Raw genomic sequence first — 27891 nt, 5'->3', positions numbered from 1 at the left:
GTAATAAAGACAGATGATAGAACAGAATCCTGCTTTAGTGATTAACTGAAGTTGGAAATTATTTCTTTATACTGTAGATAGACTTGGTGAGAGAGCAGGACAATGGCATTTATCACTGTAACCGCAAATATCCCACACAGTTGTTTCCATGTGGCCTAGAGATGCCTGAATCTGAAAATGCTCAAAGCAGTAACAAAGCAGAGCTTAACAGGTCAGAATTGATCTATTCAGTTCCATCTTACATAAACATCTGAGTTAATGGTCATGTGCTTTGGTATAAGAGATTCTTTGTGTGGCAGAGATACTGTTACTAAGGCAATAACCTTTATATTGGATCCTTGCAACTAAAACATATTATGCAGTAACCAGCTGATATACAGGGACAGTTCTGATAATGCAGGAATTTAAAAGTGGAGTTGCTGGACAGAAAAGTCAATACTAAATAACACCGGTGCACTTTATTTTAATTCTTTGATGAAAAATGTGCTGATGGCCATTATAAGCACCTCACATGGGTTAATTAAAGATGTTAAATTTTCATCAGTGTTTAATAGGAAGCACAGCTGAGAATTTCAATTAGACAAAATAACTTTGGGAACTCCAAAATGCAATTTTAATTTAAAAATAATAAAAGCAAATATGCTGAATTACTGAAACTTCTAAAAGATGTTTAGGCCATTTTATATGGCTTAATCTTGTTAAGAGTTGTGTTCAGTTCCTGGCACTGCTGAATACTGGTCACTATTGGGAACAGTGAGGTATAAGGCAAGATTGTCATTCTTTAGCACATTTTTTCAGAGATAGGAGGAAATGGGAGGAGGGGGAGAGTTGAGTGAATTTCTTCCACTCATTCTTGAAGCTTTTAGTGTGGAAATAGTTGGGATATTGCAACTTGTATGCCCCTACAAGCTGGAATTACTACGAACACAAGCTCTAAGAATCCCTTTCCTAGGGGAAATGGGGAGAATAATAAAGGAGTTTAACGTAATGAGCCCCATCCACATAATTTTAAAGCCATGCTAGCAACAGCTCCCGCCCCTCCCCCCCCCCCGATATTCTATAGCACAGATTAAGAACACTTGTAGAGGGGAAAAATCATTGTGCACAATATTCAGGGAAGCCCAGCTAGATTCTTGCTGACAGCAGTCATTGCTAGTATACTTTCATCTGCAATGTAGAAAGGGTTTAATAGTCTATGTAGTATGGAGAAAAAAAATTGTATTTTCCTTGTCACTTTCCTGTACTAATAATCTGCCTACATTCGTTCCTTCGGATCCCAGAGCCGTGTTGATGCCCCTGTCACTGCTGCTGTTTAACACCTATATTCCACCTTTGGAGGCAGTTGTGAGAAGACAAGACATGAGCTATGTAGGGCTATGAAATCAGCAGCACTCAGCATTTTTTGTCCTTTACCTGCAGCCTAGACAGAACTGTCTTCTGTCTGTCATGATACATGAAGGAAATAAAAGCCTGGATGAGGAACAGCTGGTTTAAAATGATCACAGGATAGGCTGGACTGATGCTAGTTAGAAGAGAAGCATTTTGAGGACTATCCATGGGCATATGATGCTGTCCAAGTTCAAGATAGCGTGCCGCCAAACCTTGCTGGGCTCTGTGCTGATGTTGGGCATCAAGAGTGGCTTTCCATCTTTGGGTAGCAAGAACACTCCATTTCCCCCGTGCCTGCTGGGACAGTATCCAGCTACTCCGGGCTGACTATTGTAATTCACTCTACCTGTGATTGTATTAGAGGTTTACAAGGAAGCTGCAGCTTCCTTGTATTACATTTAAAAAAAATTCTCAAGACGACACACTACACTAATGCTACTCACAGGTTTCCCTGCTTGTCACCAAAGCCACTGGTAGGATACTGGTACCGGGCTGCAAAGCCCTTAACAGGATAGGCCCATGCTATCTCAGACTGCTTCTTTTGTCAGGATCTTCCGTGGCAGCTGCAATTGTTTGGCATGCTATATTTAACAGAGCCCAAATATAAACTTGAGAGCGGCAGAGGTTGCAGTGCATGACTCGCTTCTTTACCAAGGCATCCCCAGAGAACCAAAAGAAAGCGCAGGCAGCACATCAAAAGGCAGAAGCTGAGAGCTAAAGAAAAAAGCAAGAATGACGTTGTGATTAAGAATGAAGCTGGTTATTTACTTAGTATCTTTTTTGCTTCCCCTTTGCCATTCGTTCACTTGGCAACATTTTGGAGCCTTTTATATTTTCAGAGCACTTCAGATCTTTTGGCTTTCTAGAGCATTGGTTTTCAACCTGTGGCCCATGGGCCCCTGGGGATCTGCAAACTATGCCTAAGATTTCCAAAGAGGTCTGCACTTCCATTCGAAACCTTTTAGGCACCCGCGACTGAAAAAGGGTTGAAAACCAATGATCTTGAGGAATTATGTTATCTCCAAAAGTAGGGATGTAAGTATGCAACTCCCCTGAAATTCAGCTGAGTACATGTATAGCTGAGTGTTGAAATGTGTAATGAAGAGTGGAGATCTCGATTAGTGATTGGCATGCTAAGATCTGTAGAAGACTGGAGGTTCTTCCCATGTGTAAGATTCTTTTGGCCTTGTTTTTTGGGAGTAAAGGGTACTTTTGAAGCAGACAAAACTTGGATATATGGAGAAGAGGTCTGAGAAAGTAGTAAGATTGGCAGAGGTTGCAATGGTTAAATAATGTAGATATGGTTAGAATTCAAAGTAGTGGGCCTGGCTGACTGGTTTGGAAGTCGAAGGATCAGTACAGGGTCAGAGTATATAGTTCAGGTATTCAATTCATCCATCGCTCCTTTAGATTTGGAATGCAGTGGAAATGGCGTGCTGAGTCGAAGAGTAGGGAGGAAAGGGAACTGCCTCATGTTGCTCTGGCGCTAACTTTCCCTTGCAGCATAGACTTCCTCTAAGGTGACTTTCCAGCCAGAAAGAAGGATTGGTGAAAAGTCAAAATTTATACCAATTCAGGAAATGTTATTGGCTAGAATCAGGTGGAGGGGGTAATGCACTTATAAAAGGTGATTAAAAACTGGGTTTTAAATGACCATTTAGCAATTTGACTTTTAAACACCAAGCTGTGCTATTTAGAAGAAACATTCATTTTTCCTACTACCTGGGTAATCTAGCTTTCAATGTAAATTAATTTTTACCTTTTTTTTTTTTTTTTTTAAATAAAATGTTAGTGGATTATGCAAGATCACAATTAATATTTCAAATGTTAATCAGCAACTGTCATGCCTTGGTAAAACAATGTTTCAGTGTACACAGAATAATCCGTGACAGAGCACTAAAGCTAGTTAATAGTTGTTCGGTGAACATAGTGGAGTTCCAAACCTGATCGGAGTGTCTGGTTGCTATTGTAATACAAATGTTACAATTGTAAAAAGGCAGCTTTGACACACACAGAAACATTTTTTTTAGCATGTAGTCTTTCATCTTTGATTGCTTTTCATTGCCATATAATGACATGACAGCATAGGTTTGCAACTAATTCTCAGCAGATAAATTCTTGAACTTTAGATGAAGACTTCTGTAGTAGTTATAATACAAATATCTGTACCTGCTATCATTTTCTTTAAACAAGGCTTCTTATGAAATATTGCATCCTACTTTTAAGATATTCCTTAATACTAAACTTTTAATCTTTTTTTTTAAAATTACCAATCTGTTTGAATGAAATGTTTTTGCAGAGAATATTACTATTTTATAAACTATATGTGTGAATAGATTACTTATGTGTCTAGACTGAGATTGGGCATTAGCTTATAAAAATGTGGGTGGTATCCCTTTTTACCTACATACTGGCTAGCTCTCAGCAAAGTCTCTTACTGTACTGTAATATTGGTACATGTTACAGGTACTAAAAACATGTCTTGAATGATTAACCACATGGTTTATGAAACCAGTGACCCCATCTCTAAAGCTCTGATTTGCTATGGCATTATTATATCTAGCAGCCATTGTAGTCAGATACTCAGTATTTCTTGCTAATCCTTGTTAATAAATTAATCCCTTGTTTTTCAAGCATAGTTTTCCTCTAAGCTATCAAATTCTTCCAGAAGTCTCTCTTTATAACTTCTGTTGTCTTGTTTGTTGACCTCATGGAAGTGGGGCTGATCTTTCAGGAAGCTGAGCATGTTCTACTCTCATTTGACGTCAATGGGCATGGCGAGTCCTTGGCACCTCTCAGGATAAGGCCCAGTATTTGTAATTCTTGGCTTGCAAGAGCAGCTGTATAGAAGTGAAACGCAGTGTGAAGAGTGAATTTAATCAGGCATGTTAAGAGGTTCATAAAGCTTCATAGATACTCTTATATTCAATATGTTTCTGTTCCTTCAACAGCTACATCCCCTCGAGTTTCTTCAGAGCTAGAGCAAGCACGACCTCAGACAAGTGGAGAGGAAGAGCTCCAACTGCAGCTTGCATTAGCAATGAGCAGAGAAGTTGCAGAGCAGGTGAGTTTCCTGTGTATTACAATAATTCTCTGTCTATGCTCTAACTGCAAAGGGGAACACCATCTTCCATTAATGCAATTTGGTTTCACTCCAGTTGGGGAGCTGTGTGAAGCAATAGCCATTTTGGACAAGGGCAGCTGTGGCTTCAGACCCATTGAGAATAAGACATGGCAGCCATTTTGAAATGAGCCATCTTCTGTGGAAGAACATTATTCATCAGTCCCTCCTGAACTTTCAGTTATGAAAAATTATTGCAAAAAAAGATGAATTCCTAAAAAAAACAGCGTACAAAATTTCAGTGAGTTGTAACTATAAACTACTAAGATTGAACAGCGTTTTATTCTGTTAAGATCATTTGGGACCAAAAAAAAAAATGAAAAAATGGTCTGACCTGGAATGCTCATTTTCCTAAATCACTCATTTTTAATTAATTTTAACTCAAGCTAGTCTACTGTATTTTTTGTAACTTCACAGAAAATTCATTCTGTATTCACAGTAAATGCTGTAATATTGGGGAGATATTATTATATTCTTAATACATAACAAAGGGGTTGCATCTCAGCTATACATTCAAAACTCACCCTTAATCATGGAATCATGCCAGGCACTTCCACAATGATTTTCAGTCTTTTTACAACAAGCATCAGTTTATAACTGTACATTAAATACGAAAGTCCTTCTGTCTGCAAAGGGATACTGTAAGGAAGAGGATTTTTTCCTCATTTAGCAGTAAAGCTGGAAATAATGAACTTAAACTAAAAGTAGAAAAGCTATAACTATTGGGGAATAAGATGAAATTCAGAAAGTGGTGATGGAATTGAAATCATTTGAAATAAAGTCAGTTTGACATAAACATATTAGAGATGGCCTAGAGATTTTAGAATCCCACAAAAAAGTGCAGAGTTCACTAGAACTACTCTGGTTCCTTGTAGACCTAACAATTCTATCAAATGTTGAGAGAGACTGACAAAAGCCAGGAAATCTGAAGTTAAAGCGGATGTCTCAATCTTCAATGTTTTAAAGGGGAAATAGATTCATAGATTATAGGACTGGAAGGGACCTCGAGAGGTCATCGAGTCCAGTCCCCTGCCTGCATGGCAGGACCAAATACTGTCTAGACCATCCCTGATAGACATTTATCTAACCAACTCTTAAATATCTCCAGAGATGGAGATTCCACAACCTCCCTAGGCAATTTATTCCAGTGTTTAACCACCCTGACAGTTAGGAACTTTTTCCTAATGTCCAACCTAGACCTCCCTTGCTGCAGTTTAAGCCCATTGCTTCTTGTTCTATCCTTAGAGGCTAAGGTGAACAAGTTTTCTCCCTCCTCCTTATGACACCCTTTTAGATACCTGAAAACTGCTATCATGTCCCCTCTCTGTCTTCTCTTTTCCAAACTAAACAAACCCAATTCTTTCAGCCTTCCTTCATAGGTCATGTTCTCAAGACCTTTAATCATTCTTGTTGCTCTTCTCTGGACCCTTTCCAATTTCTCCACATCTTTCTTGAAATGCGGTGCCCAGAACTGGACACAATACTCCAGCTGAGGCCTGAGCAGAGCAGAGTAGAGCGGAAGAATGACTTCTCGTATCTTGCTCACAACACACCTGTTAATACATCCCAGAATCACGTTTGCTTTTTTTGCAACAGCATCACACTGTTGACTCATATTTAGCTTGTGGTCCACTATAACCCCTAGATCCCTTTCTGCCGTACTCCTTCCTAGAAAGTCTCTTCCCATTCTGTATGTGTGAAACTGATTTTTTTCTTCCTAAGTGGAGCACTTTGCATTTGTCTTTGTTAAACTTCATCCTGTTTAACTCAGACCATTTCTCCAATTTGTCCAGATCATTTTGAATTATGACCCTGTCCTCCAAAGCAGTTGCAATCCCTCCCAGTTTGGTATCATCCACAAACTTAATAAGCGTACTTTCTATGCCAATATCTAAGTCGTTAATGAAGATATTGAACAGAGCCGGTCCCAAAACAGACCCCTGCGGAACCCCACTCGTTATGCCTTTCCAGCAGGATTGGGAACCATTAATAACAACTCTCTGGGTACGGTTATCCAGCCAGTTATGCACCCACCTTATAGTAGCCCCATCTAAATTGTATTTGCCTAGTTTATCGATAAGAATATCATGCGAGACCGTATCAAATGCCTTACTAAAGTCTAGGTATACCACATCCACAGCTTCTCCCTTATCCACAAGACTCGTTATCCTATCAAAGAAAGCTATCAGATTGGTTTGACATGATTTGTTCTTTACAAATCCATGCTGGCTGTTCCCTATCACCTTACCACCTTCCAAGTGTTTGTAGATGATTTCCTTAATTACTTGCTCCATTATCTTCCCTGGCACAGAAGTTAAACTAACTGGTCTGTATAAATGGTTTATAATAATTTGAAGATGGAATATCTGCTTTCTTTACATTCCCTCGTCTTTGTTAGTTCATTGTTTAAGCCATCTTTGTTTTACACATTCTGCGAAAGATATAAAGAAAACTAGCTTTCAACAAAGATTTCAAGTGGACTGTGTATATAGGTTTAATGATCTCATCTTTAAGATTAGTGAACTAGGGTCAGGTTGTTTTGGCTTGTGCGTAACTGGAGAGATCTACCCAAAGAACCCTCATCACATCGGGGGAGGGATAGCTCAGTGGTTTGAGCATTGGCCTGCTAAACCCAGGGTTGTGAGCTCAATCCTTGAGGGGGCCACTTAGGGATCTGGGGCAAAATCAGTACTTGGTCCTGCTAGTGAAGGCCGGGGGCTGGACTCGATGACCTTTCAAGGTCCCTTCCAGTTCTAGAAGATAGGATATCTCCATTTAAAAAAAAAAAAAAAAAAAAAATCACATGCAAGGGACAATCTGTCCTTTGTAACCCACTGCACACCTCCTTGGTGCAAATTGCTCCAAAGGGGGCTGGCAAGAGTTGAGGCTATAGCAGGCCTTCTCCCTGCACTGGCCTGCCAAGCGGGCTAGGCACATGGAGGGAGCAAACTGCGCCATTTTAAAGGACAGTCTAGCCCAACAGTCAGTATCAACGGTGTTGATTTCCTTTGCAGGAGGAGCGCCTCCGACGCGGAGATGATCTGAGATTACAGATGGCTCTGGAGGAGAGTCGCAGAGACACAATTAAAATCCCCAAAAAGAAGGAGGTAGTGCCTTCAATTAAGAAATTCCTGGTTATGCTGCAGAATGATGAAATACAGTCCAATCTAGCTTAATCTGGGCCTGTATATGCTTTTGGGATTTTGTTGTGGTAGATAAGATTCATCCATGCAGGTTAAAGACCATGCAGCTGATCAAGGAGGGTGTGTAACAGAACAAAATATTGCTTTGTGACATGATGGGCATGTTACTTCAGGGTAGTGTAGTCCTCTTTATTAAAGCTTAAAAAACATTTCTTCCCCACAGCACACAACTTTGTTGGATCTCATGGATGCACTGCCCTCATCAGCACCAGCCCCTCAGAAAACCGAAACCTGGGGACCCACAGCTGGAGCAAACCAAACAGACCCCTGGGGAGGATCTGCAGCTACAGCTACCACCTCTGACCCATGGCAATCATTTGGTAAGAATAAACACTGCCAGAAGTAGTGCTGAAAAACACTTTCATGGTGCTGACTGTCCAAGATTTTCTATACGTGGGCAGACTGACATACTCCATAACGTAAGTATTTTGATCTAATGTGGTTAATTTTTTGGCTAGCTTATTTCATCAAGAGAAAACTGTAAGGGAAATTTTAATCCATTTAGTTCGATTTTATGCCATTGTAGTGAGGCTTCATACCCCAAAGGGAGGGAAGTGATAACTGATTTTCCATTTTTCCCTTGGCAGCAGAAACTGCTTGTCTCATGTTGGAGATACTCAGACTCTGACTTGTAGTTGTGCTCAGCATCATAGATTAAGAAACTATATTAGGCAGTGACAGGCATCCAAGTCAGGTTGCTATAATTAGCAATCCACCAGCAGTGAATTACAATGTGTTATTACTGTTCTTAATGAAAAAGTGTGTTTATACTGACATACAGTCAATAGTAAATCAGTTAAATTGTCTAAATTAGTTATTTTTTATTAACAAAACTATACTGGGTGAAATCTAACTTTAAATCTATTTTAATTTTAATCCTTTATGAAACACTGAAGATTTCTTGACTTGAGTGCTAAATCCAAATGCATATGTATTTGATATGGACGATCCAAACCGGCACATGTTAGAGGACTACATATTTAATTTTCTGGGTGTCATCCCTATTCTTTTTACTGCCTCCCAGCAAAGTCCTTTTGGATTTGCAAGGCCTGTTTGGCAATCTGCTTTTAAGGCCCAGAGAGACACACGCTGTCCAAAGAGTTGTTCTTTTATATCAGAAAGTCCACAGCCCTTACAGTCAGTCTTCAAACCTCTTCATCTTTGGGGACAGATCCAGACAACATGGGCAGAGAGAAGCTTCTCCTTTCCTTGAAGTGCCTGACAGGTTAGTTCTGCCTCCTTAGCTGCAGGCAGTTGTTTACAGGATCCCATTCTATAGAACGGGTAGGCAACCTATGGCACGTGTGCCGAAGGCGGCACGCGAGCTGATTTTCAGTGGCACTCACACTGCCCGGGTCCTGGCCACCGGTCCGGGGGGCTCTGCATTTTAATTTAATTTTAAATGAAGCTTCTGAAACATTTTGAAACCTTATTTACTTTACATATAACAATAGTTTAGTTATACATTATAGACTTATAGAAAGAGACCTTCTAAAAAGATTAAAATATATGACTGGCACGCGAAACCTTAAATTAGAGTGAATAAATGAAGACTCGGCACTCCACTTCTCAAAGGTTGCCGACTCCTGCTATAGAACATTGGGGGGGGGTATTAATTAAAACAAATGACCCTCAAAAATTACTAGTTGAATTTCTGACGCATATCATCTGGGTTGATTTGCTGAGCTATGTAGTTGGGTGGAGGATGTATTTCCTAGAAGCTTTCTGGATGGGATTTGTTCACCGAGGTTCAGAAATACAGAGATGTGTGGGAATGGCAGAAAAGCCCTGAAAGCAGGGAAAGGCCAAGGATTGCTTCTTTTGAAATCCCTCATCACTGAATGCATTGATGGGGGGCCTCTGCATTTTCTGTAATCTGCAGCCAGGGACATCTAGGTGGTTTCAATCCAGCCAGGAATGACTCAGGCAGGAACCAAATTAGTCTAGCTCAGAGATCCAGGAGAGTCAGCTATAGGTGCTCCTGTCCTTCATCCTCTTTTCCCTGGGCATGAAGAAAGCAGATAATTTGTGAAAGGGTGTAAAACTGCTGAGGGCCACATCGTAACAGCCACTGCTCCTGGCCGCAGTCCTAACCCGCTGTCTATTCCACTCCCTCTGCCTCTCAGACCAACTGGTAACTAAACAGCTCAAACCCATCAAAAATCCCAAGTACTAGTAAGGGACGTGTTAGGTATCCCCTTCTGCCATTATACACTTCTGTTCTTCCAATATCAGCCGTTAACCAAATATTTTACTCAGCTGGCTCTTATTCAGATGGTCTACCACCTGCAGCCAGCTTCAGTAGCCATAATCTGTTGGCTTTTTTCTCCAACCTGAAACCAAAGGTCTGAGTTCTAACTTCTGGCATCTCCATTCATGGGCTAGAGTCCCTCCTTTCTCCAGATCCCCTGCTTACAGGCCTCAAGCCCCTCTGTCTCCATTAGGACAAGACAGTAGACCCTGAAGTCTACTTGGCATGTCTAGTTGGCAGCCGGTATCAAGTGGAGTGTCCCAAGGGTCGGTCCTGGGGCCGGTTTTGTTCAATATCTTCATTAATGATCTGGAGGATGGCGTGGATTGCACCCTCAGCAAGTTTGCAGATGACACTAAACTGGGAGGAGTGGTAGATATGCTGGAGGGTAGGGATAGGATACAGAGGGACCTAGACAAATTTGAGGATTGGGCCAAAAGAAATCGGATGAGGTTCAACAAGGACAAGTGCAGAGTCCTGCACTTAGGATGGAAGAATCCCATGCACTGCTACAGACTAGGGACCGAATGGCTAGGCAGCAGTTCTGCAGAAAAGGACCTGGGGATTACAGTGGGCGAGAAGCTGGATATGAGTCAACAGTGTGCCCTTGTTGCCAAGAAGGCTAATGACATTTTGAGCTGTATAAGTAGGAGCATTGCCAGCAGATCGAGGGACATGATCATTTCCCCTCTATTTGGCATTGGTGAGGCCTCATCTGGAATACTGTGTCCAGTTTTGGGCCCTACACTACAAGAAGGATGTAGAAAAATTGGAGAGAGTCTAGCGGAGGGCAACAAAAATGATTAGGGGGCTGGAGCACACGACTTATGAGGAGAGGTTAAGGCGACTGGGATTATTTAGTCTGCAGAAGAGAAGAATGAGGATTTGATAGCTGCTTTCAACTACCTGAAAGGGGGTTCCCAAGAGGATGGATCTAGACTGTTCTCTGTGGTAGCAGATGACAGAACAAGGAATAACAGTCTCAAGTTGCAGTGGGGGAGGTTTAGGTTGGATATTAGGAAAACCTTTTTCACTAGGAGGGTGGTGAAGCACTGGAATGGGTTACCTAAGGTGGTGGTGGAATCTCCTTCCTTGGAGGTTTTTAAGGTCAGGCTTGACAAAGCCCTGGTTGGGATGATTTAGTTAGGGATTGGTCCTGCTTTGAGCAGGGGGTTGGACTAGATGACCTCCTGAGGTCCCTTCCAACCCTGATCTTCTATGATTCTAAGTGCCAACAAAATAAAAGCAAAAATACCAAGACTCCCTAAAAAGCCAGCAGTGTCATATCTCATTCTGAATGCGACCCAGAAGACTCAGCTACTGGGGATAGGGGAAAAAAGGCAATGCCCAGTGCCATTGTAAATTTAAAAAAAAAAAAAAAGGTGAAAAGACCATCCCTCTTATTCCTTGGCTTATGTGAGACACAGGACTCCTAAGAAACACAATTAAAAATCGAAAGGGGCAAAGCAGGACAAGTCTGGCTCACGCTCATGGAAAAAGGGCTATCTGTCAAGGTTCTGGTAGTCCTGATAGGGGCACTCAGGCATGAGGAAGTTCATGTTTATCCCTTCATAGATATCTTGCTGATCAGGGCCCCCTGACCAGGGTGGTGGTGAATTAGCCAACAGATCTTTCAAACATATGGGTACAAGTCGTGATCATCTGGAACAGGAACTGGATACCACTAGTTCATTTTGTGCCTGGGGGTTCAAATGGACACCATACAACAGTGCCTCAGAAGAGAGGTAAAATAAGTTGAAGGAAATGCTTCATTCAGGAGTCCATCAGCTCCTTGGGAAACCTTGGTCTAGGTCCTTGTGAACCTTATAGGGATTATGGTCCCTTGTATAGATTCTTCAGTTGGCTAGATTCCATATGAACCACCCCCCCCAGGATATCCCTGTTGGCCAAAGTCTCCCCTTCCTATCCTGCCACAGTGATCAAGATCCCACAGAAGGTTATATGACCTCAATGATGGTAGACAAAACCTTTTTGACAGGTAGGAAAAATCACTTCCTTTTCTCCTCATTCTTCCCTTCCCTATGATCAGGAAGTTCCGATCGCAATCGTGTACCTCGCAACCTGTAGATCAGCTGGAGAGCGTTTAGTATTGAAGCATTGATGTCTTCTCATTTTAGCACTATGTGCAGCTGCTTAGCCACTGGGTCATTGTTTTGTTTTAAACAGAGTTTGCATCTTCATCTATGATGAGCAGTAAAACATGAGATTAGAAAAGGTCAATCAAAGTTCTGGGGTTTTGAGACTGTTTTTATTTTTTTTATGGGGAAAATACAAGCAAAAACTTGTCAATGGATGGTATTAGCTGCAGCTGTTGAGTTTCCTGTCCTTGGCTCCCAACTTTATTAATGCCATGTATAACAACTCTTTGTTCTTGCTTTCCAGCTACTTGGCTCCCAAGGATAGTCTTGAAGTTGTCAGGTTTATGAATCTTGACTGCTAGTAAAACAGTGACTCATTAAAATAGAGGGTTTTAATCCTGCCTAGCTGTGCTTTGACATTTCAATAGAGGGAAGGGAGGTGGGGGAAGGTATCTTCCTAAATGCTCTTAGTTACAACTGTTCTAATTTTGTGATCTATCTTATGAAAGAACAAAAGACATTTTTGAAAGCTTCCGTTTATCCGGAATAGTGTCATTAGCATTTCTTGTATGGCATCATCAATCGTAACTCAACACACAATGCAGATGAAGGAAGTGTGTATGCTGGAATGAGAGTAGCCGTATTCAAATAGAGCCCATCAGCATTTCCTGTTCTGTAGATGGAACAAAAAGATGCCACCTGTTGATGAAAGTGAGCTAAGAACTCTGCAAATCGGAACTCATGCTAGTATGCTTATTTCCTAGTTGGCTTTCATGGTGCTGTTCTTTAAACTGAGGATTTGGTTGTAAACTGAAACAGCAAGGTGAACCGAGGCGATACAGCTGTCTACTACAAGAGTGGCTCTGTCCTTTTCTTGTATTAAAGCATTCGTTTCTTTTTTATACTTGTATTTCCTGTTGCCAACTATATCTTGGTTTCTGTTGCAATCTAGTTTTCGGAAAAAGGGTGTATGTGAACACACATTCTAACTTGGAAATAATTGATCACTTTAAAGGGTTATGTGGATATGTGCTATAAAGGCAAAATTATTTGCTTTTATTATTTTGGGCTGGTAAGTAGAATTTTCTTGGTTTGGGGTTCCCGTTCGCACACTGGCATGCTGAGTGCAGGCATGTATCTGATACATTTGCTGCCAAGTGTTGTTTCATTAGAGATGCTCCTTGGAATCTTCAGACTATAAGGATGATTCCTAGGTACCGAAGTGCTTCTGTTGAGTAGGTGGCTGCATCGTAAATCCTGCTCTCTTTGTGATGCTTGTATACACTTTCAGAGAACATTGTTAAAAACGGTGTGGCACTATAGTAATGCCTCTCCAAAAGGAAACACCAAAGGTAGGGCTGGGGACGCTCTTTCTGATTGCTACTGCTTGTTGCAGACAGGTAGGAGGTCTGCAGCAAGTACTGGATCTGGGCAAGTGAGAGGTGGAATTCAGTTGTTTTGTGGGAGGAGGGAGGTGATGTTGGTAGTGGGGAAATACTGCTCTTTCTAGAGTTGAGCAGAATCTCCCACTTCCCCCCCACCCCCTGTTATGGGGGAGGGGACACAGCCAAGAGCAGGCCTTTCAGACTTTTGGCAGTTTGGGTTTTTGCCTCCTAGAATGAGTCTGAGGCCAGGTTCACACTACAGACTTCTGCTGGCATAGCTATGTCAGTCAGGCATTTGACGAGATTGACCGACATAGCATAGAGCAAAAACCTCCAATGCAGACACAATTATAGCAGCAAAACTGCTTTTGCCAGTATAGCTTATTTCTCTTTTGGGGAGAGGACTGGAATAAGCTGTGCTGATAAAAGTGCAGTTTTGCTGGTATAAGCTACGTGTACACTAGAAGTGCTTTCCTGGTACAGTAGAGCTGTAAAGTGTAGCCCTCACCAGAGGGTGAAGCCCCGGCCTCTCTGAAGTCCCAAGTTTGGCTTCTTCAGTGGGGCCTGCATTTGAGCCTGAGTGTTTTCGTATGATGGTGGGGGAGGCTGGAAGGAGGACACTTGGGCTGAGCAAAGATTGTGAAGAAGTTTGACTGGCATTTGATCACAAGGGAGGTTAGCAGGGAAAGGGGTTCATGTGAGGATGAAACTAGCAAGAAATCTGACTTTGCTTTGGCTGTTATTTTGTTGTTTGTGTCTGTTTTGTCAGATCATAACCTCTTTAGGGCAGGGACTCTGTCTTTGATTCAACCCCTGGTTGGGGTCTTTAGGCTTTACTGAAATATAAATAATTTGGAGGTTTTGTTCTGTGGGAGTGAAGAATCAGGCTTGAATCATAATGTACTGAAATAGGATGGATCAAACATGCTGTATAGGTATCCTTCATTAATAATAAGAGCCCTGAACTTGCAGATGATATGAATAAAACCTTAGAGAAGGGATATGTATTGATGGTGTTGGATAATTACAGCCAATAGTAGTCATTAAAATAGGAAAAGAACAGAGAGGATGATTTGGAAACAGATGGGGACAATTTAGAGAAGACCTATGGCAGGAATAGTGATCACAAATGGGGAAGAAAAATTGTAGCTCAGAGAAAGTTGAAGGATTTGTTTTACAAAATTAAAATATGGTGGAAACAGGAGAGAGTTTTAAAATGGCTCATTTTAAGCCTTTAAGTAGGTTTTTCCCTGAACACTTTGAGTTTTTACATTGAGTTCTTGGTTTCTTTTAGATAATGGCTTATAGAAACGATCTTTCCCTTGAGTTTTATTTTAAATGTAACCTGTGATTTAATATGTCACTTTCAATCTGAACAATAATTCTGTGCCATGGTGATTGACAGTTTGCCATGAAAGCAAATTGCTGCAAGTTTAATTAAATCTTCAAGTGGGAGCTTATTTTTATTCAAGAGACTTCCACAGAAATTAGTTGTCTGTACATATAGCATGGCAAAATTGATGTAACGCAGCATCTAATTTTTCACAATTTTCTCTTAGTGCTTACTTTGCATGGGTAGCGTTTATAACTTAATACAATTAATTTCCTAGAAAAGCTTTTCAAAGTGACTTTGTCTGATCTGTGGTTCAACTGTCTCTTGTTGCAGGTGCCAAGCCAGCTACTTCTGTTGATCCATGGGGAGCACCAACTGGATCCACTACTCAGTCTCTCTCCAAAAATGTAGACCCGTGGGCTCCTTCTCAGTCATCCTCTGTAGCAACAAAAGCTACTGTAGATCCGTGGGGACCAGCAGCTGCAAACAAACCTATTTCCACTTCTGGTAAGAGACTGTTTACGTTTGACATCCTTTCCAGTAAATAGACTGTACTGAACCTGTGGTGTAAGTGTGCATGCCTTTAAAGGTTTTTGTTTGTTTTTGTACTGAGGGGAGTTATTTTTTCAGCCTCTCTTCATTGACTAACTTAAGGTGAGATGTGGGTAATTGCTAGATGGAGCAGGTAAAAGAAACAGTTGCACTGAAGGACTTGCAGTACTGGATTTCAAAGTAAATAAGACCTATAATTACTCCTGGGGGAATTCTTCACCACTGCGCATGCGCAGAATTTATGTCCCCCGCAGATTTCTTTGTTTCCCTGCAGAAAAATGACTTTCTGACGTGGAAGCAAAGGGGAGCCACAAAAGTGGTCATGTGACCCTTCCCAGCAGTATGTTTTGGGTGCCCAGGGCAGCCGGCAGAGAGGTAAATCATTGTGGGGTGGGGGCGGGACTGGGGAAGACCCGGCTGGTGGCTCCTACCCTGTGCCAGGCTCAGCTGCTAGTCTCGGCTGGGCTGGGGGAGACGGGACTTCCTCTTCCCCTGCACGGCATCCAGGGCTGGGTCAGACCCACCCCCAGATTTCTCCCCTGGCTGTAGGAAGCTCTGCAAACTCTTCCTTCCCCTCCCCCCGCCCCGCGCTTCCTGCACCCATCACTCCTCAGTTGCAGGGGGAGGGGTCGCTATACAGGGAGTTGCTCCCCCATCCGTCCAATCTCTGTGCATCCGGATCCCCTCATACCCTGACCTGCCTGCCGAGCCTTCCCCCTCCCCCCGACCCAGAACCCCATTCTACTGAGCCCCAACCAGCTGCACTTGGATCCCAACCCCACTAAGCCCCAGTCCCCCACCATCTGGACACCCCCACTGAGCCTCCCACACCCAGCCCCCCTTCCCCCCCCTCCGCTGAGCCCCAACCACCTTCACCTGGACCCCCCCCTGCAGAATCCCATTACCTTTGGACCCAGAATCCACCAAAAAGCCCCTCTGCATCCAGATGCACCCCCACACCCAGATCACCCACTGAGCCGCCCACACCCAGATTGGCCTACACCGAATCCTCTCAACCCCCACCTGGATTCCCCCCACACTAAGCCCCTCCGCACTTGGATCCTGCCTTGCTGAGCCTGCCTGCCCACACCTGGTGCATCTGGCATGGAGGGGCAGGTCCCTGGGGTGTTTCTGGGTCAGGCCCAGGCCTTGTGCTGTGTCAGGGTTGGGTGCAGCCTCGCCGCTGAGTCCGTGTCCCAGGGCGAAGCTGCACAGTGATCTCCCACCTCTGTGCAGCAAGTGGCCTGTGCTCCCCAATGCCATGCTGGACCCTCCACGTTTATTTGACAAAATTTGCAGAATTCTAAAATATTGTGTGCAGAATTTTTAATTGTTTGGCACAGAATGCCCTCAGAAGTCTATTATAGACTTTAGAACAGACATTTCAGTGCCATTATTTTGAGTCAGAGCATTGCATTTGTGTGGTCTTTCCTCCAGACTCCTTTCCACATCCTCTCCAGTCTTTACTTTATGTACACCTGCCACCCAGTTCAGCCATGCACCTGTGACTGCCCTGCTGCCATTGGCCCTCTCTTTAATTAGCTAAACATTTAATTTCCAAAAAACAGAGTATTAAAACAATTTGAAAGCTTCAAAGCTACTGACATTTTCAATGTGGTGACTTGCTGTGCAGAAAGATGTCTCTGTAGATGTAAACTGTTCAGAGTTTGATTAGCATCCGGTGTTCTGAGGAGGGGGTTTTCAAAGGCGCAAATGGGAGTTCGGTGCTTACCTGCCTTTGAAACGCTCCCTCAGTAAATTCTTATGTAACGAAGTGCAGAAGGTGCTGCTGCAACTCCTTGCCTTATGCCTTGTGACTCTTACTGCTCCCAATAACCATAATAGCAGGGTGGTTTTGGATTGGTGCCATGACTTTCTGTGCTAAATGAATTCTTTGCAATCATTCATCTCTGTACATTTTATAATGAACTACGGATGTGTAGTGTGGAATGATGTCAAGATCATGTCTAATCTAGCTTTTTATGGGCAAAGGAAAATGGAATGTTTTAGAAATGATTCTGTAAAATTCATGAGACTAAAGGTATTTTATAACTTTCTCTTTTTTGCTGGAGATAAATAACATTTGCAATACAGAATCTTTACTTGCATTCTGTCTTCATATTTTATTTCTGTGAGTTAATTGCCTCTAAGTGTCATTGTAATGATTCAAAATGTAATGAAGTTTAATGCTAACTGATTGTTTAAAAAGTGACTTTCAAATTCCAACCCTGTTAGGTTTGGGGTAATATGATTACTCTTTATTTACTTAGGTTTTTTTCCCTTCCTTTTTGCTAAAGGTGTTTCCACATCTAGTGAATGTGTCTTCTTCACTGATTGCAGAGTAAAGCTAGGCTCCCCTTTGCTTAGCACTCTAGCGCCTTATCTACGCCAGGTACTGAGCACATCTTTTCTGTTGCCCTCCCAGTCCTTAATCTGTGAAACAAGAAGCTGAATTTGGGAATCAAATTCTTACCCCAAGTATGGCCACTTACATTCCATTTTGCTTGTTATCACTGGCTTATATCCATGCTTCTAATTCCAATACTACATGGAATTTGTGATGCCCGTCACCACAGCATCTGGATGCACCACTTGATTGCACAGCTGGTTAATATATATGCTACCTTCTATATTGGGCAGTAAAATCACTGACCATCTCCACTGCAACCTAAAGACACATAACCACATGTGCCTTGAAGGCCCTCCATTACTGAAAAGTCAGAGGAAGATTATACCGTAGGTGAGGGCCAAATACTGAAAATGCACTGCTACTAGTCATAAAGAGTTTGGTCTGGGGTAATGACAGCAGAAGCACCCCAGCTGAACCTTAATGGCCATGATAGGACACAGAGGGAAATGTTTCTCAAGTAATGTGAGTGGTTTCGAAATTGCTTTTAATAGCACTGGACATAATGCAATTGAAGATCTATTAATGACAGGTGTCGTTTGTTCTCCTGAACAGGAAGCACATCGTTCGACCTTTTCAGTAATTTGAATGGTACAGTTAAAGATGACTTTTCTGAATTTGACAACCTTCGAAATTCCAAAAAAACAGGTACGGATCAAATGAATACTTGGCAAACAGGCAGTTTTTTTTTGTAATCTTAGTTTTTTAAACCAACTGTTTAATCTTTTTATGACCGAAACAAGATCCACCTTTCACAGTGGATAAGTTCAAACTGGGGAGTACTTAGAACTTGTTGCCATTTTTATAGCTAATGTAACAATAAAAGCCAGTTGTTACCATCGTGTAGTCTGACCTCCGCGTAGCACAGGCCATACAACGTCATCGTGTTACCCCTGTATTGAGCCCAATAACTTCTGCTTAACTAAACCATATCTTCAGCCCGAGTTTCAGGTGACTGGGTGAAGGCCGTGGTAGGAGGCAAGGAGACAAAGTAACTTGAGTGATGGTTTGTCAAATAGACATGCAAACACTTGTATTCAACAATAGGGAAAGAAATACTGAAAGTTCACTTTTGTGGAAGTTTGTATTTCACCTAATGAAAATGAAACTGCTAGACTTCAAAAATGTAAATGCTTTGTGACTATGTCCCTCTTTATAAGGGGCACCTTCTGTAAGATTGGTGACATAGCTCAGCGTTGGCCCAAGTCCCTCTTTTTTTAAAAGAAATCTGTTAATTGATGAGTGGCTAACACTGAATGAAAAAATATACCAAGATGATAGTTCAGAGGCCACAGTTCTGATGCTCATGAATATCTTCTCCCTAGAGGCTATTCATTCGTGTCTGTATCACAGCACACTAAAGAAGGATATCAAGGTCAGTTGTGTAGAAGCTTTGTTTATATTACACTGCAGTTGTAATTCTACTTTTCTACACTTAGGACTTAAAATATTTAACAACCTGCTAAAAGTGTAAAACATACTTGGCAATTTAAACAAAATTATAGTATAAAATCAGATTTAAGAGTATATTTTTAGCAGTAGAATGAAATCACTTGCTTCCTTCATCAGACTTTTTTTTGCATGATTATAATACATAGTGAACAGACAGATAACTGGTTTTAGTAAATCGTAGCATTTAGCATTGTGAACCTAACAGATTGTTCTTGACTTTTTGTTACAGCCGAGTCGGGTTCCACTTTGTCATCCCAGCATAGTGGTACAACAAGTCCTGATCTCTTTGATTCTCAGTCCACGAACATGACATCAAGCAAACAAAGTGCAGCTCGGAAAACCCCAGAGTCTTTCTTGGGGCCCAATGCAGCTTTGGTGAATTTGGATTCATTGGTGTCTAAGCCACCACAGCCTGTTCCGTCATTGAATCCGTTCTTAGCTCCAGGTACGTCTCAATACATCCCTTTCCAAAATCTAACTTTGTTTATATCTTGTCTTCCAAATTTGTTCTTGTAGAAGAAACCCTACTCACCTCAGGTGCACATAGCGCAATCTAAGTCTTGTACTTCCTGGCTTGCTTGCCATCCTAGACTAGTTTAGCCAGCAGGATTTGCTCTGTTGCAATTAGGAGGGAAAGGCAGCATGGTCTTGTGGAAAGATAATGGATTGATACATGGAAGGATTTGGGTTCTATTCCTGGCTCTGCTGTTTTATCGGGGTGGGGGCAGTGACTTCAACTCTCATTATTATTTACTTTTGTATTACTGTAGCACCTACGAGCCCCAGTCATGAACTAGGACCCCATTGTGCTGGGTGTTATACAAAAACAGAACAAAAAGACAGTCCCTACCCTTAAGCGTTTACAATCCAGGTATAATACAAGAGACTACAAATGGGGGAATACAAAGAAACAATGAGTCCATATTGTTTAACTAGACAAGACAGACATAGGGCGGGGGAAGCGGTAGAGCACACAAGCATAGTGAACAATGTGATGGCAGCAAATGGCATGGTAGTTCCATGATTGCGGCCTGCTTCCCCGCAAACATCTTGTTTGTTTATTTCATAAGCTCTTTGAGACTGGGAATCTTGTACTATGAGTTTGTATGCTGTCCAGTCCAGTGGGGCCCCATCTTGGTTCGTGCCTAGGCGCTACTGTTACACAAATAATAAATACTAGTACCCTCCTTTATTGTTGGTATCATCCTAAGCCTTAATAGTCTTTTCCTATTCTTAGTCTAGTCCTGTAGGGCTGGACCCTGAGATAAACTATCAACTTCAGTGGGAGTTGCAGATGTTGAGCAGGCATTGGCTAGCTATGTATGCATCTTTCCTCTCAAACATGAACATAAATGCTAAAAATAATATATTCAGTCAAAAGTATGAAAACATGGAAGAGCTATAGTAAATAGAGATGAACGTATACTGAATACATGCTATCCCCTGCGGGGTGAAGATGGCGCCCCTTGTAGGAGACATTAGATATTACTCTTGATACTACGCTGGATCCTAAAGGCAAAGACGAAGTGAGCATCAATTCAAGTTGTTTTTAGATATTATTTACTTCTAGAGAACATGCTTCTTTCTCTGCCATTTCTACTGGTGTAGAACTCCACCCAGCTTGTTCCAGCAAGGCATACTCAATATTGTTCTGGGCCAGTCCTGGCTGTTTATAGTCAGTGTTCTTTTAAAAACAAAAATAAAAAACATTAGTGGGTTATGAAATCATTTTGAAATGTAGTCCACAGTATGGCGCATTGATTGTTGGTATAATCTGCATGCTGCTCAACCCTCTCTTCTCCCCCCCCCCCCCCCCCAACAAAAGAAAAATGAAACCAAACAAAAAAAACCTACCAAAAGCCTGGACTCTTTCACGCAGAGTTTGCCTGTGGCCCTCTTAATTCTGAACTGCATTAACATATCAAACTATATTGCACAGACTATGTTAAAGCCCACTAGGGAGCTCTGAGTGCACACCAACAGGGTTTACACAGACCAATTAATGCACAACACATTAGTGCACTTCAGAAATCACAAGCCCTTAAGTTCCAAAGTGCCAAAGGCACTTTTGAAAATGGGACTTAGAAACTTGCATTGCTTCGCCCAGATCTACACTATAGACTTACGTTGGTATAACTGCGTCTCTCAGGGATGTGAAAAATGACTAGACTGAACCCCTGGTGTAGACAGCGCTACGTCAGTGGGAGGGCATCCCACATTGACATAGGTACCACCTCTCGTGGAGGTGGATTAACTACGCCGACAAAAGAAGCTCTCCTCTTGGCGTACAGTAAAACCTCAAAGATACGAACACCACAGTTACAGACTGACCAGTCAACCAGACACCATGTGAAACTGGACATAACCAATCAGGCAACAGCGGAGACTTTAAAAAAAAAAAAAAAAAAAAAAAAAAAGCAAATACTGTACTGTACCTGTATTGTATCTTAAAGGTAGGCACATCTGAGCTGCCTGTCCCCACCCCTACCCAGAACTCCACACACGGGGCACCCACTTACAGCTAGGAGTTGAAGATGCTGAGATTCGCAGGCAAAGCTGTGAGTCATAGAATCCTAGAATATCAGGGTTGGAAGGGACCTCAGGAGGTCATCTAGTCCAACCCCCTGCTCAAAGCAGGACCAATTCCCAACTAAATCATCTCAGCCAGGGCTTTGTCAAGCCGGGCCTTAAAAACCTCCAAGGAAGGAGATTCCAGCACCTCCCTAGGGAACGCATTCCAGTGCTTCACCACCCTTCTAGTGAAATAGTGTTTCCTAATATCCAACCTAGACCTCCCCCACTGCAACTTGAGACCATTGCTCCTTGTTCTGTCATCTGCCACCACTGAGAACAGCCGAGCTCCATCCTCTTTGAAACTCCCCTTCAGGTAGTTGAAAGCAGCTATCAAATCCCCCCTCATTCTTCTCTTCTGGAGACTAAACAATCCCAGTTCCCTCAGCCTCTCCTCATAAGTCATGTGCTCCAGACTCCTAATCATTTTTGTTGCCCTTCGCTGGACTCTTTCCAATTTTTCCACATCCTCCTTGTAGTGTGGGGCCCAAAACTGGACACAATACTCCAGATGAGGCCTCACCAATGTTGAATAAAGGGGAACGATCACGTCCCTCGATCTGCTGGCAATGCCCCTACTTATACAGCCCAAAATGCCGTTAGCCTTCTTGGCAACAAGAGCACACTGTTGACTCATATCCAGCTTCTCGTCCACTGTGACCCCTAGGTCCTTTTCTGCAGAACTGCTACCTAGCCATTCGGTCCTTAGTCTGTAGCAGTGCATAGGATTCTTCCGTCCTAAGTGCAGGACTCTGCACTTGTCCTTGTTGAACCTCATCAGGTTTTTTTTGGCCCAATCCTCTAATTTGTCTAGGTCCCTCTGTATCGATTCCTACCCTCCAGTGTATCTATCACACCTCCCAGTTTAGTGTCATCTGCAAACTTGCTGAGAGTGCAGTCCACACAATCCTCCAGGTCATTAATAAAGATGTTAAACAAAACCGGCCCCAGGACCGACCCTTGGGACACTCCGCTTGAAACCGGCTGCCAACTAGACATGGAGCCATTGATCACTACCCGTTGAGCTCGACGATCTAACCAGCTTTCTATCCACCTTACAGTCCATTCATCCAGCCCATACTTCTTTAACTTGGCAGCAAGAATACTGTGGGAGACCGTATCAAAAGCTTTGCTAAAGTCAAGGAATAACACATCCACTGCTTTCCCCTCATCCACAGAGCCAGTTATCTCATCATAGAAGGCAATTAGGTTAGTCAGGCATGACTTGCCCTTGGTGAATCCATGCTGACTGTTCCTGATCACTTTCCTCTCCTCTAAGTGTTCCATAATTGATTCCTTGAGGACCTGCTCCATGATTTTTCCAGGGACTGAGGTGAGGCTGACTGGCCTGTAGTTCCCCGGATCCTCCTCCTTCCCTTTTTTAAAGATGGGCACTACATTAGCCTTTTTCCAGTCATCCGGGACCTCCCCCGATCGCCATGAGTTTTTAAAGATGATGGCCAATGGCTCTGCAATCACATCCGCCAACTCCTTTAGCACCCTCGGATGCAGCGCATCCAGCCCCATGGATTTGTGCTCATCCAGTTTTTCTAAGGCAGCGGGAGCAGAAGTAGCACTGGGGTCTGCACTGCTTTCCTGTAAGCTGTGGGTACTGTTTTCACACCCCCTCCCCTGGCTGGTGGGGGAGGGGGTTGGGAGGCTGTTTTTGCCCACCCTCACCCCTCCAGCAGGGGGACATGCTGTTTTTCACCTCCACCCCATCCTCACCCCAGTTGGGAGGGAGGACAAGCTTGCCCTGAAATAAGTTGCCTGCAGGGAAGCTGCCTAGCTGCCTCTGGAACCTGGCCTGAAGTGTGAACTACTGGAGCTGTGTTTTGTTCAGAGTTACGAACGTTTCCAAGTTATGGACAACCTTCATTCCTGAGGTTCTGCTGTAGTAGCGTTGTCACTGAAGCGCTATAGCGGCAGTATTCTAAGTGTAGACCTGACCGTAAGCTCTTCTGAAGATTTCACCATCAGCCTTCTCACTACAAAATCTGTTTTTGTCTTCAGTGTCTCCCCCCTGCCCTGGTTCCATTCTCCAGGCAATTTTATTGAAGACATGGGAAATGACTGTTTTCATTAATGCTGCCAGTAGTAACAAAGTGCAAACAAACCTGTGGTAAGGGGAGGCGAAGCCTGGAAAAAACTTTCGTGCTCACTCCAGTCCACATTTCAGTAGGATGAGACAGTGCCATAAATAGGTCATCCCTGAAATAACCTCATCTGATCAAAAAGAAACCCTTGGTGTACTTGGAAACTAATCTGCTATTGTAGCTCTCCTGCAAAAAGGCCTATACTTTAGTAGCATTTATGACTCTTCATTTATGGTAAAGACTAAGTGGTGGTGCCACGGTAAACAAATAGAAAAAAACACGTGAGAATCTTTATTTGCACTGAAATTTCTATACATGGTAACCCGGTGTGTGTTAAGATTATTTAAAATGGTGGTAATTTGTCTTAAAATATTTTTAAACAAATATTTGTTTATGAAATTCCTTAAAATATTGGGGAAAACAGAATGAACAATGGTTCTGACCAGCTTAGCACTATTCAGCAACAGGAAGTCTACATATCTGTCAAGTTTCCGAGGGGTCACTGAGCCATCCAAACAAGTCTAAACATCTATGTAAAGAACGTATATTGTTGGCAGTGGATCAAAGCCTTTGAATGTTGGGAAAGTTCTTTGCTTTTTCCAGCTTTGCTGTAATTCGGAACTGGCTTGTTTACATTATGAATTCCTGACGGATCTCGGAGCCAAATACCTGAACAGCTTCTAAAACTGAGTGAAATGGCTGAAATCTTGGGAGCAGAGGGAGGGAGAACAATTTTACAGTAGCCGAAGTGCAATAAACGAATAAAAATAACCTGCAATTATCTGTTGCAGTATAGCCTCAGAATGTCATGTTCCGGCACACTCCTGATTGATTGAATTCAGACTCTGTTTGTACAGCTCGTCTCACAGAAAATGGAAAACTACCCATCGGTGTTGTGGTATTCTGCTGGCATTCATACAGATCTAGTGGGACACATTCTAATTAGATATCCACTGAAGTAAATGGAATTTGTGCCACTGAGAGAGACATGTGGCCCAGTATATGTCAAGGGTAGTGTAAAAGCGATTTTCATTAGAAGTGGCGTTTGTTCTTTTGGGCTTGTTGTTTTTTTGTGGGGGGGGGGGGGAGGGAGAGGGAAGTATTGTGTAACTCGACCTTATCTGTATATATACATGGCATGCCTGCAAAACCTTGACCTTTTTGGAGCTGCATTCTTTTTTTCTCTTTTCAAATTAGGGACAGCTACAGCACCAACTCCAATCAACCCCTTCCAAGTGAATCAGCCCCAGCCCCTCACACTAAATCAGATGAGAGCAAGTCCCGTGATGGGCACAAGTCCTTCTTTTAATGCTGTGCCAGCAATGAGCATGGAGCCAATACCTCTGTCTTCCATGGCACCAGTGGCTGTGGGAATGGCGCCGTTACCAGCTATGGGCACCATGGCATCTATCACTCGAATGGGCCAGGGGATGAACATGAGCATTGCAGGATCAATGACCCAGCCTCTTCATAGTACGGGAATCCCTCCATCGGCATCCCAGCCCACAAATACAACTAACCCTTTCCTCCTATAAAGACCCAATCGAAGGAACTTTCTTTTCATGTTTCCAAGCTGAAGTCTTTGGGGAAAAACGAACAGGATCTGCTTGGACTGAATGGCGTGTAAGCGACTTGGAAGTAGATTTGCAGTTTACAGTTACGAACTTTGAAGAGTTGTCTATACTTACCAGTTAATCTAAATCTAGTCTTTGCTACAGATGGTACCTTACTTTGGCTTGTTGAGCATTACGTGAAATGTCAGACTTTTCGCCAAAGTTAGATTATGTCCATTTTGTTACTTTGTTAACCATTTCAATACACTTTCTAGGGAGAACCTGCCATTTTAAACTCCATTTGCTATTTTGTAGGTGTCAGATGATGTGCTGGATCCTAAAATTACTGTTATCTACAGCTATCATTTCCCCTGTTCATATGATAGACCTGAGACTCGGAGTGCTAGTGAATGGTTTTGCACATCACTATATACAGTTCTAGACTGTTGGTTCACCCATAGTCCTTATTCTTAGAAGAGAGCCCAGAAGGCTGGTTTTACGCATTCAGCATTGCAACACAAAATCTCACCGCTTTATCGGCGGTTTGACTGAGAAAGCAAGCTTGTCTCGAAAGGAAAAAAAAGCTGAAGAAAATTCTCAAGTTGTCAAGTATAATGTGTGCTGTTGTATGCAGTGTTGAATTTGTACACTACTATCTAAGGACTGTAAAGGAACTTCCTGTGAGTGGCATGCTGCACTCGTGCTCAATGAGTGTTCTGCTCTGTGCTTGTCCAGTAGTGACTCCGTTTGGAAGTGATTGTGTGTATTTTATTTTTATTTGACTTACAATGTGAGATGAAAGAAAAACAAAATACAGTGGGACAACTTTGAATTCAGTTTCACCAGGGCAAGCTTTAAAACTAATTCAGGCTTAACCTTGCTATATGCAGTTACTCTTGTACACTTTTGCACATATTTTGTTTTTAGTACAGTTTCATATTTGAGTTTGCAGAATAACCTAAGTCTTTTTTTTTTTTTGCTAATTTTTATAATGTGGTTCTTATTTAACTGTCTAGTTTTGATAGACTTTTATCAGGTCAGGCTGAAAAATTAAGATATTGGCCAATGTCATTTTTATGGTTGAATGCCCTCCTTTTATTTATGGTTTTAGCTCTTTGTTTCTGTAAAGAAAATTTAAAAGGGAAGTTTAACACTAAAATATTTTATTTTTGAATTAAGACTTTGTAATGAAATTTAAAATGAATTCTCATGACTAATTACTTTTTAGAGGAAATGAATTTGAACATATTACTTAAGACTACATTTAGAAAACACTAATGCTGCCTTTTCTTTAATTCCCTCCCCATTGTCTGATAATTACCAAAATGGACAAACTGTTAGCCTCTTTAAGAAAATCATGAGGCTGTTCTTCTTTTTGTAATAGTGACTTCTTGAAATTTTAAAAATTTTAAATCTATGAAAGTGGCTCATTAATCTGATTTTTTTTTTTTTTTAATTAAAGGTGCACTCCATGTCAATGACTGGTTCCATTTACAACTGTTAATTTAAACTGAATTATACAGTTTTAACTCGCATGTCTTGGATTCATCAGCACTAAACCGTGTGCAGGTTTCAGTCAGTGTTACTGGTATAAACCTGACCTTCTCGAAGATGGCAACATTTTAAAAGCTCTGCTTTCACATGGTATGCAAACATACACCGGACACATTTAGGGGAATGTCCTAGAGCTTGTAACTTCTTCAATTGGGGCATCTCTGCATATGAACTGATGTACTTTTTGGTGGCCTTTCCCTGGATTACGAAAAAGCTGAAACAAATTAATGGCATTCTGGTGTAATGATACTATGTGGATTGTAACAGCCCCCATTAGTGTGCCATAAAAAGGAAGGACTGATTGGTGTGAAAGGAACTGGATTTGTATGCTTTTGCCACAGTAAAACTGGCTAAAAAACCATCCTAACTAGGGTACAGTCACACATTTTAGATGTGTACGTTGGAGTAGATCTCCTCAGTGTATGGAAAGCTAAATGCATGGGTGTTTCTATGCAGATTGTTCTGTCCTCTTGTTGCTATTGGGTTTACAAGTAGGATTCAGAATATTAACCTGCTCGTATTTTATATAGGAGGAAAAATGACTGTCCACGCCCGGAAAGTCTTCAAAAACCAAATCATCCATGTTGTCTTTCAAAATAAGGAAGAAAAGACTTTTTGGACGTTATTAATCAATATAGGCCAGGAAGAGCATAATTATTGCTAGCAGAAGGCACTTTTACGGGTTGTGATATAAGCAAATAAAAAAAATAATTTCCAGTTGGTCTGTGGCAAGATCACTCCATGTTGTTTTCAGTTTAATTTTCTCAACTATGGAGTTAGTTCATTTGATATTTTCCCAGACTTTAGTCAGTCAGTTGCTTGTATGCGCAAAATGTAAATGAGGTCATTATCCATTCAGCCAACAGGTTCTGACTGCAACCTCTGAAAGACTTTAGATAGCTTCATTTGGAGGCAGGATGGAGCT

At 42.1% G+C, this 27891-nt stretch overlaps 1 protein-coding gene across 1 annotated transcript in view; it reads left to right on the top strand.

The window, feature by feature from the left end:
* Positions 1 to 25394, top strand: part of EPN2 (epsin 2) — a 34854-nt gene extending 9460 nt beyond the window's left edge. Inside the window, 7 exon segments of the mRNA XM_065412224.1 lie at positions 4341 to 4453; positions 7525 to 7617; positions 7832 to 8033; positions 15115 to 15288; positions 18296 to 18388; positions 19422 to 19637; positions 25057 to 25394. Of these exon segments, the coding sequence (XP_065268296.1) occupies positions 4341 to 4453; positions 7525 to 7617; positions 7832 to 8033; positions 15115 to 15288; positions 18296 to 18388; positions 19422 to 19637; positions 25057 to 25394 (1229 nt within the window).
* Positions 25395 to 27891: the final 2497 nt, after the last annotated feature.

This window comes from Emys orbicularis, chromosome 10, assembly GCF_028017835.1.
Source record: "Emys orbicularis isolate rEmyOrb1 chromosome 10, rEmyOrb1.hap1, whole genome shotgun sequence".
In the NCBI taxonomy this organism is placed as follows: domain Eukaryota; kingdom Metazoa; phylum Chordata; order Testudines; family Emydidae; genus Emys; species Emys orbicularis.
This window is presented reverse-complemented; position numbering and strand designations above follow the sequence as displayed.